This window comes from Betta splendens, chromosome 16, assembly GCF_900634795.4.
Source record: "Betta splendens chromosome 16, fBetSpl5.4, whole genome shotgun sequence".
NCBI classification, from domain to species: domain Eukaryota; kingdom Metazoa; phylum Chordata; class Actinopteri; order Anabantiformes; family Osphronemidae; genus Betta; species Betta splendens.
In genome coordinates, this window is record NC_040896.2 from 14,529,038 (window position 1) to 14,543,800 (window position 14,763).

The 14,763-nt window shown below is 43.4% G+C and overlaps 1 protein-coding gene across 4 annotated transcripts in view; it reads left to right on the forward strand.

The window, feature by feature from the left end:
* Positions 1-11,175, forward strand: part of hdac9b (histone deacetylase 9b) — a 30,088-nt gene extending 18,913 nt beyond the window's left edge. For 3 of the 4 annotated variants that reach the window (XM_029129249.3, XM_029129248.3, XM_029129250.3), the window contains 8 exons: positions 334-457; positions 571-692; positions 4,582-4,713; positions 4,940-5,055; positions 6,454-6,576; positions 7,115-7,292; positions 7,403-7,617; positions 9,199-11,175. In XM_029129249.3, the coding sequence (XP_028985082.1) occupies positions 334-457; positions 571-692; positions 4,582-4,713; positions 4,940-5,055; positions 6,454-6,576; positions 7,115-7,292; positions 7,403-7,617; positions 9,199-9,531 (1,343 nt within the window). In that variant the 3' untranslated portion in view covers positions 9,532-11,175. The remainder of the gene's footprint in view (positions 1-333; positions 458-570; positions 693-4,581; positions 4,714-4,939; positions 5,056-6,453; positions 6,577-7,114; positions 7,293-7,402; positions 7,618-9,198) is intronic. The other variant, XM_055503229.1, reaches the window with a different exon arrangement.
* The last annotated feature ends 3,588 nt before the right edge of the window (positions 11,176-14,763 follow it).

Genomic DNA, 14,763 nt, shown 5'->3' on the forward strand with positions numbered 1-14,763 from the left:
TCCCTGCAGCATCACTTAAACAGCTTGAAACACAAGTAATGTCATCAGACCACTAGGGGGAGATCTTCCTACATAAGACAAGGTGTTCTGGAAGAAAGGGTGAACTCATTCAGAAGAGAAATATAAGACAAACTTTCCATAGTTTATATATCTAGGTCCTTTATCATAGCTTTGAGTTCTAGGATTAAGTTAAATGTTATATAGAAAAGGTGGTGAGTCTGCAAGTCACAATAAAGTTACAATTAGATTTTTAATATTAGATAGGCCATAATATCATTAGTCAGAGCCCTAGGGTGACCCCAATCCCTTTGGTTTTGTCTTTTGGTCTCACAGGTGCAGTGGCCAGTACCGAGGTTAAGCAGAAACTCCAAGAGTTTCTGTTGAGTAAATCAGCCAAGGACCCAATCAGCAATGGAACCAATCATACTTTCATCCATCACCCAAAACTCTGGTACACGTAAGTTCTCTTAGTTGTCTAAGAATGAGATAAAGACACTAAAACAGTCAGGCTGAAGTGTAGCCTGTGTTATAACGTTCTCTTGAAACTTTGATTTGTTTTTGTTCGATCAGGTCTTCTCACCACACTTCACTGGACCAAAGCTCTCCACCACTGGGCGGTACATCGCCTACATGCCACTATACTCTGCCATCCCCCATAGAGAGCAAGGATGACTTTCCCCTGAGGAAAACTGGTTAGCTAAATTACACAGACATACACATTAAAAATGCACATACTGTACATACATGCTTACATCTGCTCCACAGCCTGGAGCTATCATATAGAAGTATTTAAGATGTTACCCTGTCAAAAGGGATTTTGTGACCAGCTAATTTCATCAATTAGTCTCATTTTGACCCATTGCCCTCCTTATCCTTCCTCCAGGCCTCAAAACGTAAGAGGTCTCACGGGCCATAAACGTAACCTAAATTTTGCTTCACCCATTTAAACTTTGATTTACTATTATTTGTGATGAAATGAGCTTACCGGTGTTTAAAAGACACTGTGTTTTTCTCTGTTTCAATAATAAACCACTGCTTTGTGGCAGATTACAACAGATTAATTCACCCTGAGTTACAGGCTTTATACCTGTTTTGAAAAGATGCAGGTTCCCACCAAAGAGCAGCTTAGGTTTGCTGGTTTAACGGTTGAGGAATCCTTTGGGAAAAGCTGCGTAAGTAAGAATAATTCCAACCTCTTTTGGTTTGTTAGTGCTCAAGCTAAAAACCTCACAATGTGGCAGTGAGGTCACCAAATTACATTACGTTCTTTTCCCTTCTGTGTCTGCTTTAATTACATTGGAAAACAATTATACCTGTTGAGTTGTTAAACTACAGGCCAGTCTGATGTGTATATACATAATTTAGAGATCAGGCAAAGGAATTATACCTGGTAAAGTTATGTGTATTATTATTATATTATTATAGACTATGCAAAGAAGAAGGAGCCTTACAAATCTAACCACTTAAAAACAGTTTTCAGAAATAAAAGACCGACTGTTTATGATAATATTGTTTTTGCAGTGAATACAGGTTTAAACAAATACCTGTAAGGGTAAAGTCAGTCTCTCTGCTGCTCTAACATGACATGTCATAGCTTTATTCATAATTAAATCTGGCCTACTCTCGGCACAGATAAAACAATTTCTTGTTCTTTGGATTCCTGAATCTATATGTGGTCATTTCCTGCTAGGTCTTTCCTCCCCCACTTCCTGTCTGTCTTCATTAAAGTCCTCTGAGAGCTTGGCACGCGAAGGGAACACACAAAGGTAGTGTTGTTCCCCGGGTTCCTGCCTGTCACTGATAGCTGATTGGCAGGTGTTGCCACGTTGGGACTGGCACAGGCAGGATGAACCTTGACAGTACTGTTTGTTTAAGCAAAGACAGCTACTCCAAAGCAAAGTGAAGATAAGTTGCTTTGCAGAATTATCTTTTGAGATTCACATTGAATAAATAAACACACTTTAGTGGTTCCAGTAAAACTCCTTTTTCTCATGTGTTGTTTAACAAATATAAACTCGAGGTGACTTTTATGTACGCTATGTACGACGAATAATTAAATCAGTCTATTCGGTGCTCTGGTAATAGCTGGATTATCCTTCTCAATACCGGATACTCGTGTCGCCACTGGCTTTATTTCTGTCGCCAAGTAAGAAGTTCAAAAATTTTCATTTGATTAAGTTGTTTACTTGGAAAATAGGCCCTTTCTTTCATTCCAGGACTAGAATAGACCGGACTCAGGACATGCGATAGTCTGTGGCAAGAATAGTTGCAGCTTAGCAGTAAGAAGTGCTGCACCCTCACTGGTCTTGACCCAGATACCAAATGTGTACGTTCAGCAGGTGCAGAAAATATTTTGAAAAACTATTTGAGGCGAAGGTAAAACTAAAAACCTAGAAGTAAAGTTTATGTAAAAACTACTGCTAGCAGAAATATTCAATCCAAAACTGAACTTGCTGGTCCTATAGCATTGAAAATGTAATCTGCAACTTTGGTTGGTTAAATATTAATGTTGTAATGTAACAGTAACCAGGACGTATTCATTTATCAATGTTAGCATCGGTTTAGACAAGGATGTCAGGGAAAATGTATAGCAGGCCTGCTTATGCACAGAACACACAGCTCAGCTTTCCACAAGGCCATCTGTACAAGAGTGGACTCTAATGCACGCAGACACACGCAGTGACGGCAGAGTTAAAATCCTGATTTAGAGGAGATAGTGTAACACAGCCGCTTGCAAACCTACTGGCCCTGTTGCAGAACTTTCAAATGCAATGAGGTGAGTGATTTATGGCCGTGATTCATCGCAGGCCTAACTGTATGTTTCGCTAAGTGTGATGCCGGTGCAGCAATGACCCAGGTGTTCAGCGTGCTTCGCTGCTGTCATCATTGTCTTCCTGTTGCACCGTGCACCAGGGCATATTTTCCACGGAGACCAGTGAGAAAGTGTTTGTTCCCGTGCTGCTGTCTGGCGTTCCCGTGGCGACCAATTGGGATGCGAAGCTTGGTGGCAGCAGTGTGTAAAAATAGAAAGCAATCAAGGCAGCGGGGCGTGAAGCAGATTCATACGACTCCCAACAGCATTTTCTCTCCATTTATCTCTCCTGCCTCCTTTCTTCCTCCCTCGCTCTTTTTCATTCCACCTCACACCCACAGGATTAGAGGTCTGTGCCACGTATTAGGGAAGAGGGTTTTACTGCTTTTGACAAAAGCCAGAAATAGCAGCATCTGGCCCACTCTCCTAGCTGTGCCCCCATCTACGCTCCCCCTCCTCCTCCCTGCAGTGCTCCCACGTCAAAGCCCCACTTCCCTACGTATAGTTTGATGTTGTACGCGTTGCAGGAGCCCTGTTTAATTATTGATCAGGTCTAAATAATTGAAACGGGTTGGCTATTGTGTAACAGGAGGTTTACATAACTTCAGAGCACACTCGGTAAGTGTAAGCTGTGGCTTACAGTCAAATGAATAGCTTATGGTTTCTGTTCTCAGTTTCCTGTGAGGGTTTGTTGCAGGGGGTTGATAGAACGTTCATGTTAAAGGTGTTGGGATAATTATTCACTGTGACTGTGGCTGGACAAGAGCATCATATTATTCAAATCAGTGTCTTCAGGTCGAATTAGTTTTCTTATTAGACGTCAGTAGAGCTGTACAGTGCATGTTAAGTAACTGCTAACAAGGCCTGAGAGGATACCGTGTGTCCTCTGTGATTTTCTTGAAGAGGCCATATGCAAAACGCCAGGTTACTTTACTCACTTAGTTTTCTAATGATATTTTACACTCAACCTTTTCTGATGGCTTTTGCTTCACAATTTCTCACATGTATTTATTTTTCATAAATAACCTAAACCTCATAAACTAAATAACCCTTGAGTTCTGAGTTTATTGACGTTTCCCATAGGTTTAATGTTAAGTTGTATCAGATTTACTGTTAAGTAAACTTTAAATACCAATGAAGTGTCTCAAAACAAGCTATTTTTTAAATACATGTAAATTAATATTAAGTTCCAAGTGTAAATGCTCATAAGTGATACTTCATACTTCAGCTTTTCTGGTGTTATTGATGACACTGGATTTATAAGTCTGAGTCCGTTGAGTCTATGCTGTGTGTGTGTTACTCAGGAGCGGTGTGTTCACGCTGTGTATTCGGGTATCTCTGTTTTGCATTAAGAGCAGGTGGTGTGGGGAGAGCCTGAAACATCTGCCATGTTTTTGTGTGAGTTCAACGGTTGCTACTGTATCAGACTGTGGTCACCAGGGCTGCAGGTAGCGGACTATTTCACTTAGAGCCTGTGTGTTACTCAACCTAATTTAGTCCAGATGAGGTGGAAATGCGCCCAATCCTGACTCATTTAATTTATCTGAAACCTGCTCTGAATTTTTCTGAAACTACAAATTGACATTACAAACTACCAATTTTAACGTAAACCAGTTTACAAGGTTTTATTCTTATTTATTCAGTTAACTTATATTTAATACTACTTTTTTATATATTTTTTTTATTTGGTAACTGCAAAGCTGCATAAAAACAAGCCATTTTACTATGAATATTGTCAGAATTAAAACTGCATGTACTCTGTGTTTCAGCCTCTGAGCCCAACCTGAAGGTACGGTCCAGACTGAAGCAGAAGGTTGCAGAAAGGAGGAGCAGCCCTATGCTGAAGAGAAGAGATGGGAATATTATGACTCCATACAAGAAGAGGGCCCTGGAACTAATGGGTATGCAGCGTCAAATCTGGATTTTTTTGACAACCATTACAACTGGTTACAGCAGTTTTAAATGTTCTCTGAGAGCGAAGTGTCTGTCTAAACCTTTTCCACTACACGACTCCTTCTTTCAAATAAGAAAACAAAGCTTGTAATCAGACGTGATGAATAAACCAAGCCCATCCTTTACAGCATGTATTTGATGTAGCATTCACTGTGTCTATTTGATGTTTTGCAGAGTGTACGCCCACTAATAGTGCCCCTGGCTCCGGCCCTAGCTCTCCTATCGGGGCTTCCAGTGCCTTGGGAACTGAGAATGGACCCTCCTCTCTGCCTACCACCACAAAAACTGAGGTATGTTTATAACTCATGCACACTGTTGGTGTGTTTATAATTTCTTCTTCTAATACTGTTTTGCATGTCAGAGCTGTAATTTGATGTCAGCACTCGAAATGCCCGCATGCCCTTTTGCCTGCAGCTATAAAAATAGCCAATTCTAAGTCTGATTCCCTCCAGTGAAAATGGCTGCCCACACTGACATTAAGGAGGCACCGCTCAACACACACGTCTGATTACTTTAGGTTTGTTTGTGTAAAGATTGCACGTTGTCCAGGAACATAAATTGTCTCTATCAGTCTTTTAAAATTGGGAATGTAATTAGTGCAAAAACAACAGTAAAAATTAAAAGCAGCAATGCGTTTTTATGTAAATTTCTCTTCCAGATGTGTTGGACACTTTTATATTTTGCCAATGAAAACATCTTTAGTTTAGCTGAAGGGTTGTTGTTGGCTTTTCATGTTGCTCTGTCACAGCCCTTTTTCAGCTTTTCAGAGGCAATTCCGAGATTCATTACTGACCAGGGCTTGTCCCTCTAGGCTGAACTGACAGTGGGCCATTATAGAGGGTGGCAGATATGACACATCTTTGAACAATCTTAACAGAACAGCTGTGTTTTCCTTAACAATGGCTGTTTACTCTCCCAGGGACCTCCGGTGACACGGAGCAGGGGCGATGCCCTGACGTCAGGCTGAGAGCTGGGGCTTGGGGACACACACACACTGTGGGCTTTAATTGACATCCCAGGCACTGGTAGCCTTAGACCCACATGCTACATAACATAAACACCTAGGACTGCTATTGTATCAACCCAGGCTGAGGTTCTCATGAAAGTCCTTCATGGGCTGTGGGGCTGCCTGTAGGCTTCTTGCCTGCTCCAAAAGCATGGCGTGTTTGTGCGCCCTTACATTAGATATCCTTTTTCAGAGGGAACCGGTCCCTTGGGTCAAATATGGACCGGATATCCACATACAGGTCACTGAGTACTGGTAGGGGTTGGAAGAATAAACATGGCTGTTCCAAAACCACATGCTGGTCTACTGCTCTGCTGGGTTCAGGAAGTATGCCCCAGTGCTGATGTGCTGTGATAGAGTAGCCTGAGGCTGGGAAGCGGGAATAAGAAGAGGCAGCAAGATCTGAGGGTGGAGTGGTAGATTTAGAGCCTTGCTGTTTTTTTATTATAATGTATCGTCCACTCAAGTGCCATTCCATGAAGTTCCAGGAAAATTTTGCAGTCCGCCGTTCCTTTATATCATCCATCATAAAAACTCATACCTTCCTGTTTGCAGCTAGGGGAGCTGTTCGTCATAGTGAATTAACAATGTTGCCTTCATAAACTGTCCACTGTGGGGATTTTAAATCTGCTTTCTTCTTCTAAATCCCCGTGTGCTTTGCTCTGTCCTGTGTTTGATGCAGAGATGGCCTTCACAACCCAGATTATTCCGACCCGAGGGCTCCATGTCCATGCTGAGCTTATACACATCTCCCTCTCTACCAAACATCTCCTTGGGGCTTTCGACCACATCCTCAACCATTAATGTGAGAACATTCTAGATTTGTTTTACATAAAGTTTGCTTTTTACTTCATCTCGGCTATTTAACTCGTAAACCAAGCCTGTGTGTTTCCAAACCTGCCGTCAGTGGCTGCCTCAGGTCGCTGACCTGTGGCCCCCAAATGATTTTATCACCCTTAGATAAATATTGTTCTGCCGTGCCTTGTGTCAGGCATACTCTTATCTTACCCTACTACCTCATTTATCACAGCATTTAAAAAGTCCAAGTCCACTCAAGTGCACCTCCTGATAACACAATAATGATATATTATTGTTTGGCTCTCGGACACATTCCACAGAGAGCTGTTCATCAGCTGCAGGAACTATTGATGTTCCCTCATTTCCACACTGCCTTATCACTGATTTGTATATGAACTATATTCATTCACAAAAAACAGTTGATATTATTTCCATCTAGGCATTTTTATGTTGTTATAAATCACTAACTCTCGTAATGGAGACCACAGTATGTGCAGTGTTTTGAAATGGAAAAACTTATCTAATAACTGTTTTTTCTGTTTCAGGCTGCTATTGGGTTGAAAGACAGATCCACGGAAATTAAACATGGGCTCCCCGGGCATCTCCTGGGTCCTGTACCCCTTCAGACAGGTCTGGAGTCCAAGGTGAGCCCCAGCCACCAAGCTCTCCTTCAACACCTCCTGCAGAAGGAGCAAATGAGACAGCAGAAGATCCTTTCCTCTGGTACGCATTCTCTCCCAACCTTTCACTGTTTTGTATCAATTGTTAATTTTGTCAACATGTAATTTGCAGTATGTTTCAGACAAGTGTTAATTTATTTGCTTTTTGTCCAGGGCAAGGCTCCATGTCATCACACCCTCAGTCCCCTCTAGCTATGAAGGATCGCCCCTCTAGCAGTCGGCCCAAGCTACCAAAACACAGACCATTGAACCGGACCCAGTCTGCTCCACTGCCTCAAAACACACTGGCCCAATTGGTCATCCAGCAACAACACCAGCACTTCTTAGAGAAACAGAAACAGTATCAACAGCAGGTTCACATAAATAAGGTATTGTGCAGCTCATCAATATTTAAATCACTAGGGAGGATTTTGACTTTGAGATTGCTTTTCACAGCATTCTTTATTACTGTTTATGTCTCGTGAGGTCTTATTTTACCGCAGGGAGTCTGATTTAATCGTTTTAAGCACACAATTGCCAATCTATTTTTAGTCTTTTATAAAAGCATCTGCGGTTGCTAAAGTTTACTGAGCCTGGCGTTGGTCTGCTCTTCCCTAGAACCCTCGTGTGATTTCTGCAAAGCAAAGAACTTCTGCCTGACTTCAAATGGGGAAGAAATGCTTCCCCTTGCACTAATTCTGTTATCATAGCTTAAGGCATCAGTGCTGTTCACATGCTAACTCTGTGAAATTCAATTCAGCTAAGTTCAAGTGAAGGAAAAAGTGCCCAGAATACATTTTGTTCCTCTGTGGCAATATTTGTGTTTCTGTTAGCTGGCGGAGGTGACCTCGCTATACACAGAGAGTAATTATTCTGGTGAGGGACGTGTGCGAGGTGGCTGACACTGTGAAAGGCAGCATTGTGTGAATGCTCATACTGATATGTCCCTATGCTGGGCCCTGAAAAACCAAAGGGAACTATAGAGCAACTCCTACCTACACCTAGAAGCACTAAAACGCCCCACAGGCGCTTTAGCAGAAAGATTTTTCAAGATTTTTTTGTTCTCTAACAGTTTTGCAGTTAGTTTTAACATCAGCTGCAATAGTACTAATTAGTGGACTAGATTTGATTTGAAGGAGTAATTGTGACATCCTGTTTAGAAACACATGAACAGATCCTGCTGTGGTCACTCGGGCCAATGAGATCACAAGTAAAGCCTCTTTAAGTGGAGGTTATAAATGGCCGCTAATCAGGGATGAGCCCACGGTGTTTATTGAGAGGGATCTTTGAAACATTGCCCTAATTAATTTCCTAGCACCGGCTCATCTAATGCTGTTTTTAAACGCCCTTCAATGGCTGCAACAGTAGGGGGCACTAATGGAAATTTGCAACAGCTTAGGGATCGTAGGAATAGGTATGAACGGTGTTTACTAATGCCCCACTAATGAGACTAATGCTTATAGTGGAAAAGATATTTATACAAGGCCTAGTTCCTGTAGACAGTAATGTTGTGGGTTACCAGCTGACGAGAGCAGGAGCTTATCATCCAGTTTATTGAGCCCTCTTGTGGCAGAATAACCGTATCATGGCACCATTACAGGAGCTGCAAGACACTGACAAGTACCACTGAGTTCCTCTTTCAGGGTGGATTGAAAGATAAAGTTCATCCGACTAATTTTACAGATGTATTTCATTTAGTTACAGTTAGAGTACCGGTAACTAAACTTTATTGTTTGATGGATGTAAAAACCTGTGTCTGTTCTGTAGCAGTTTAGTAATTGAATTGTGAGGGGAGATTTTTATTTGTTGAGAACAAAATACTCTGTGGATTCATTTACACTCTTATTGTGCTTAGTGTTATTTATGTTGTACCGTAGAAACAAATTGATATTTTTAGCTTTGCAGTAACACACTGTATTTGTTACAGCTGCACGACAACGTCATTAACATGGTGTCAATGTGTTTTACAGCTCTTGTCCAAGTCCATTGAGCAGTTACGTCAGCCTAGCGCACACCTGCAGGAGTCGGAGGAAGAGCAGGAGGAGCAGCACAGAGAGCAGACGGAGAGCATGCAGGAGGACAGGCTGCCCCCTGCAGGAGTCATCCGGAAGCACACGCTCAGCAGCAGCAGCAGCAGTGGCTCCAGCAGTGACTTGCCCGACATTCACTGCGGGGTCATCAAGGTCAAAGAAGAGCCCGTCGATAGCATGGATGAGGCCCTGAGCAGTCAGAGCCTAGAGTCAGAGCAGAGCACCTACCTTCACCAGGTCAAAGGCAGGCTGGTGATAAGAGCTATGATTTGAGAAGCAGGGGAAACATAAATAAGTCTCTTCAAACGTGTGCATCTACAGCCCTGTAGTTCACACCTAAACACACACACACACACACACACACACACACACACACACACACACACACACACACACACACACACACACACACACACACACACACACAGCATCCATTGCACAGTAGGTCAGCTCTTGCTGTCACCACATATAAATCCCCTTCACTCTGCTGCAGCCTCGCTCATTCCACGCTCTAGGACTGTGTGTGATCTTTGTGTAGTGATCTCTGTAAAATATGTATGTTTCACTTTTGTGTAAATATGAAAAGAATTCAGAATTCTTTTTTAAGAGTTACTTTGGTTGTCTTTAGTTTGGCTAACTGTACATACAGTGTTGATTTAGCATCTAGGGGGAAGGTTGTACAGCTTTGGAGAGCCAACATATTGTGTACATTATTGCAAATCTTTGAATGCTCTTCTATCCACTTCAGTGTTGAGAATTATCATAAGGTCTTGACAGTGTGTAAAGAGTGAACAATTCATACTCTGTAGTTCTCAAATTCTGTAACGATGTTCCATGTTGAGCAGTCTCAGAACTGAAATAATGAACATTTGTCTTAGAGAGAATGTAAACTCAACTCCTAACAATGAACGCTCCCTTTGGGCAGATTTTGCATCGGGAACGAGGTTGCAGTTGGAATATGTTCTGCCGCTTATATTGCAATAGAAGGATAAAGCACTAAATCCCCGCTTGGGTGTGCAGGCATCTCCCAACACACTCCAAGTCTCCATGTCTCCCTCCCAGAGCCAGGGCCTGCGCTGAGCCAAGCTCTCCTCCCTCTCTCCCTCTGGGTCCAAATCAAAGCTCGAGCCGGGCTCCTGCCCGGCTTTCAGCAGAGGAGTCAGACGGAGAGAAAGAGAGAGGGCCGGGCAGGAAATGCCTTCCAGAAGCCAGGAGTTGGAGTGATTCATGTGTGCAGGAATGTTGAGCGAGGAGGACCTAGGGCTGGAGGAGTCCAAGGGGCCAGGCTTGAGAATTGATTTACTGTCAAGGAGAATTACAAAGTAAGTGGGGATATGGTTAAGGGAGTCCTTTTTAAGGGGAATCGCTTCCTTCGTGCTCCCCAGTGGCATGCTTACCTCAACATGCAGGTTTGATGTTACTTCAGTATAAAGCGTCCTGGTTGGGACGTCGCTTCTTCTTTCTCTTTACCCATTGCCCCTGTAAGTGCCCACTGCGACATGTATAGTCTGTCTTAAAGTGGTCAGTCAAATCTATTGCATAGCTGTAAACCTTCCTGTTTCATTTGTACTATTGACTAAGTGTAAAAAAACTGCTCCTATAAGGTTCTGTGTTTCGATTCATGTGGAAATCAAAGCTGTCTGTCTTATACTGTACATTCAGATTGTCCAGTTTAAATGTTTCTAGTGTAAGTAAACACAATCAGAACAATGTGAGTCTTGTTCTCTTGCTCCTTTGATTTGGTTGTAATGAGAACCCCTTTGCTGCCAGTGGCTGTGGGGGTATGTGTGTGTGTGGAGGGTGGTGGTGGGGGGGTCCCTATGGTCTGTTTATAGCAATTTGCATTTTTTCTCTTTTTTGCCTTGTGTGATAATGCTTTCTTTTTTTTTTTTAAATAAAGCTTAATTTACCTCTACAGTTTTGTAGAAGCATGTCCATCTCATTAAGAGCTTGCTCGCAGAGGCAGCTAATAAAAGGCATCAGGGGGTTCAGGGCACATTCAGACATTTCTGTTTTGCATTGTATTTCCTGACTTGCATATAGATATTTTGATATTAGAGCCTCCTCCTCGGCCTGAACCCCTTAGACCGGCTTGCTTTTCCCACACAGGTCTTATAACCTGGCTCTATATTTTCAGCAGATCTTTGTAACCCTTTAAAGGGAGCTTAAGAGGCTTTCAGACTCTTCTTTGATGTAAGCAAGCGAGGCTTCTTGTGGCAGTATTAGAGCAGTCAAGATAAGGTGAGCTGTGAGTGGGTGATATATGACTTGTGTGGATACTTTCAAACGAAGCTTAAGCAATTTCACAGCGAGCTCAGTTCATGCGATGGGCCTGATACGCTGGGCACGCAATGATGGGACGGGTTCACTCTCAGCAGTCAGGCCCAAATGAAGAGGTGAGGGAGGAGACCTTCATGCACGCGTGATGAGTCAAGTTATACAGAACAACGTCATGAAGCTTCCATGAGAAATCCTGTTTTGGCAAAGGTCTGCAATTACCTCGCATTAGGAAGTATTTTAGTTAAATTAGACGCTGACTCGTTCATAAGTAGATCCCATCTGCCTCGTGCTCCAGGCCCTTGTGATTTTAAATGAGCTGTTACGAAGGCAGAAAAAATAAAGAAGCCCAAATCCATCTGCGCTGCCCCTCCCCAGCTGCCCACAGAGCCGGTTGTAAAAGCAAACAAGCATGTTTAAAGGCGTGAGGGAGTAAAGAAGATACAAGCCAACCTCCTTCCTCTAAATGGATCGAACCTTGAGCGAGGTCTGGGTTTTTATCACCTGCAGCCTATAAAAATGGGACAAATGGTGCGTACGCATGCAAGAATCTGCGAAAGGTGGGGTTAATGACTTCACAAGGACAACAACTCTGAGCTAATGGATTCATTTTTAATGTAGCGGAGCCGTTTATTAGCACCATCTGATGTTCCTGTCAGCGACAGGATAGTGGATCCAGGGAGCACTGGAGCGGGCCGGACCGCACCAGGAGCTGGATGAGCTCAGGGTTCTGTAAGCGGTTCCTTCTACTGGAGACGAGCTCAGATTTAAACTCCCCTCGAATGTCACTGTCCTTGTGACTGTGGCTCAGCTGGCGACAGGTCAAGATACTGAGTCCTGCTCACTGGATCAAGAAACTCAGACCAAGTCTTACAGCAACTTGGAGAATTATACGGTCTCTTTTATAAAAAGGGGATGTTACTGGAACATAATCAGCGGTAAAACCCCCCAAAAACTTTCACCATGATTTCACAATTGAAAACGCGAGTCACTGAAGAAGCTAAAATCTGTGTTTACTCGTTTCCTGCACATCATTTATACAAGTTTACATTTTCTCTACCAATCAAAGGGGATTTTATCTTAACAAATAACTAATTGCTGCCACAACGACCCTGAACGTCTTCTTTAAACCTCTGCCCACCAGAGCTCAGGACGACAGTGGGCTAAAACAGCACATTTTTCTTGTGTGCATGTCAAGATTTGCATGAATCTGGCATCTGGGGGTGCAACGCGGTGTTTCTCTTTCCGTGTGCCGTTAACCACGCCGGAGGTGTAGGACAGTGAACAGAAAGGACGCTGACTTGAAAACGCGCTCATCAAGAAAGAAGCCAAGGGAACGAGAACTGACGTCAGACTTATTTCTGTTGGATTCTTTGCTGCTCGTGAAGCCAGGATTTGCTCTCTTTGGTGGCCTGTGTGCCTGTCGTTTAACATTAAATCATAAATTTTTCTTCATTATTAGATTTAAAATAGCATATTAAAAATCCAACGTTTGTTTGACGAGCACTGAAACACACTTTTTCAAAAAAAAAAAACAAACTTTCAACACATTTTCTCCCGCTCCTGAACCATAGACGCACCCGTGCCTCTGTCAGCTTCCCTGACTCCTGTCATCTATGTTGTTATCTTCGACTGTCAAGGATTAATGTACCTTTTTCAAGTTTAATGAGATATGAGACCAGGAGTTCGGAATTCTCCCCCTGCTGTGTTTAAAGACCATCCGACTCCAGGAGCTGCTTTATCTCAGCCACTGCTTGACCCAGCTGATAGGTGATACTGAGGAAGCACAGCGACCCGGGGACGGGGCCTCTCCTCCGAGGGGACGCGGGGCCGACGAATGCGGCCTCTTTCTGTCGGTGAGAATCCCATCACCGGGGCTCTGGAGTCCGTGGGATGCCATCTCCTGCCTTTGATTCCTGAGACCGGGCACTTTTACGCGTCCACCTCCCTCACGCCGTCCAATCCAGAGCCCGTAACGAGAGCCTGCTGCTCTCCAGCTAGTTGGACAGGACATATTTGTAAGTGTTGCCTGAGTTCACCGCCAGCCGAAATGACACCCCCAGGACTCGTAAGACTCCTGATTTCTTCCCCAAGCCGGTGCCAAGAGACCATTTTGAATTCCAGCTCAGTTGCTCTAAAGGTTTGCCATTTGTGGCTTGTGACCATGGACCACTGGAGTTTGTCCTATGATCTATACGACATGGTAAAAGCTGTGCAGGATCTATAGGACGTAATCATAAGGGAAATGCAGAAAGCCAATAATAATGGGCTGAGTAAAAGACCACATAATAGCCTCAACCTTCAAAGGAAATACATTCAGGTCTACGTCAATTCAAAGTAACACGCATGTAATCAGTCAAATAAATGACGACTGAACAAACATTGTCTATATTAAGGAAGGCACAAGCAACTGTGTGGTTCCATTCTATGTTTAAAGTATGAAAGCAGACACAACAGCATGACATCAGACCTGCAGCATCCTGGAGGGAAGCTTTTAACGGAGGGTTAAGGGCTCCCTCATTATCACTGTATACTGAGGGAAAAAAACGAGGGGCCCAGACGAGGCCCCTGAGGCCCCTGCATGCGAGGGAGCCGCTCGTCCTTCACACCGCGCACTCGATCACAGGCCGCCGTCTGAGGGAAACATCTGCGTGTGGACACACGGGACACGTGTTGGTGCAGCCGAGCAACAGGTCGGAGACGCTGGGAAAAGATGGTCCACGGAGTCCATGAACGAGTCCACACACAGGCACGCATGCATGCACGCACGCACGTACACACGCACGCACACACACACACACACACACACAGGAATGAGGACAGACCTGGACTGGACACTATGAGCTGTCACATGCTGCCTTTAAAGACATATTGGAAAATCTAGACTTTGGTATGTTTACATTTAGTGACTGTGATTGATCCATTGTTGTGTTTTCACCAGTAGAATAAAATGAAATATTAAATACATAAACATCAACAAATTGGTTGATTTCATTTTAAAAGTTACACAATTTGAGAATTGAATGTTTTGTGTGACAAAACAAGCTCATTTCTGTTCACAACTGAGCCGTGGGCACGCAACAAGTAAACTGATCCCGGTGCAAAGATTTCTTTAATCCAGCTGAAAGATTTCAGGCTACAGTAACACAATTTACGAACCCTAACATTTAAAGCATGTCCCTGAAAGCCGAGTCTGATGTGTGGAATGAATTATGCATGTGTTCTTCT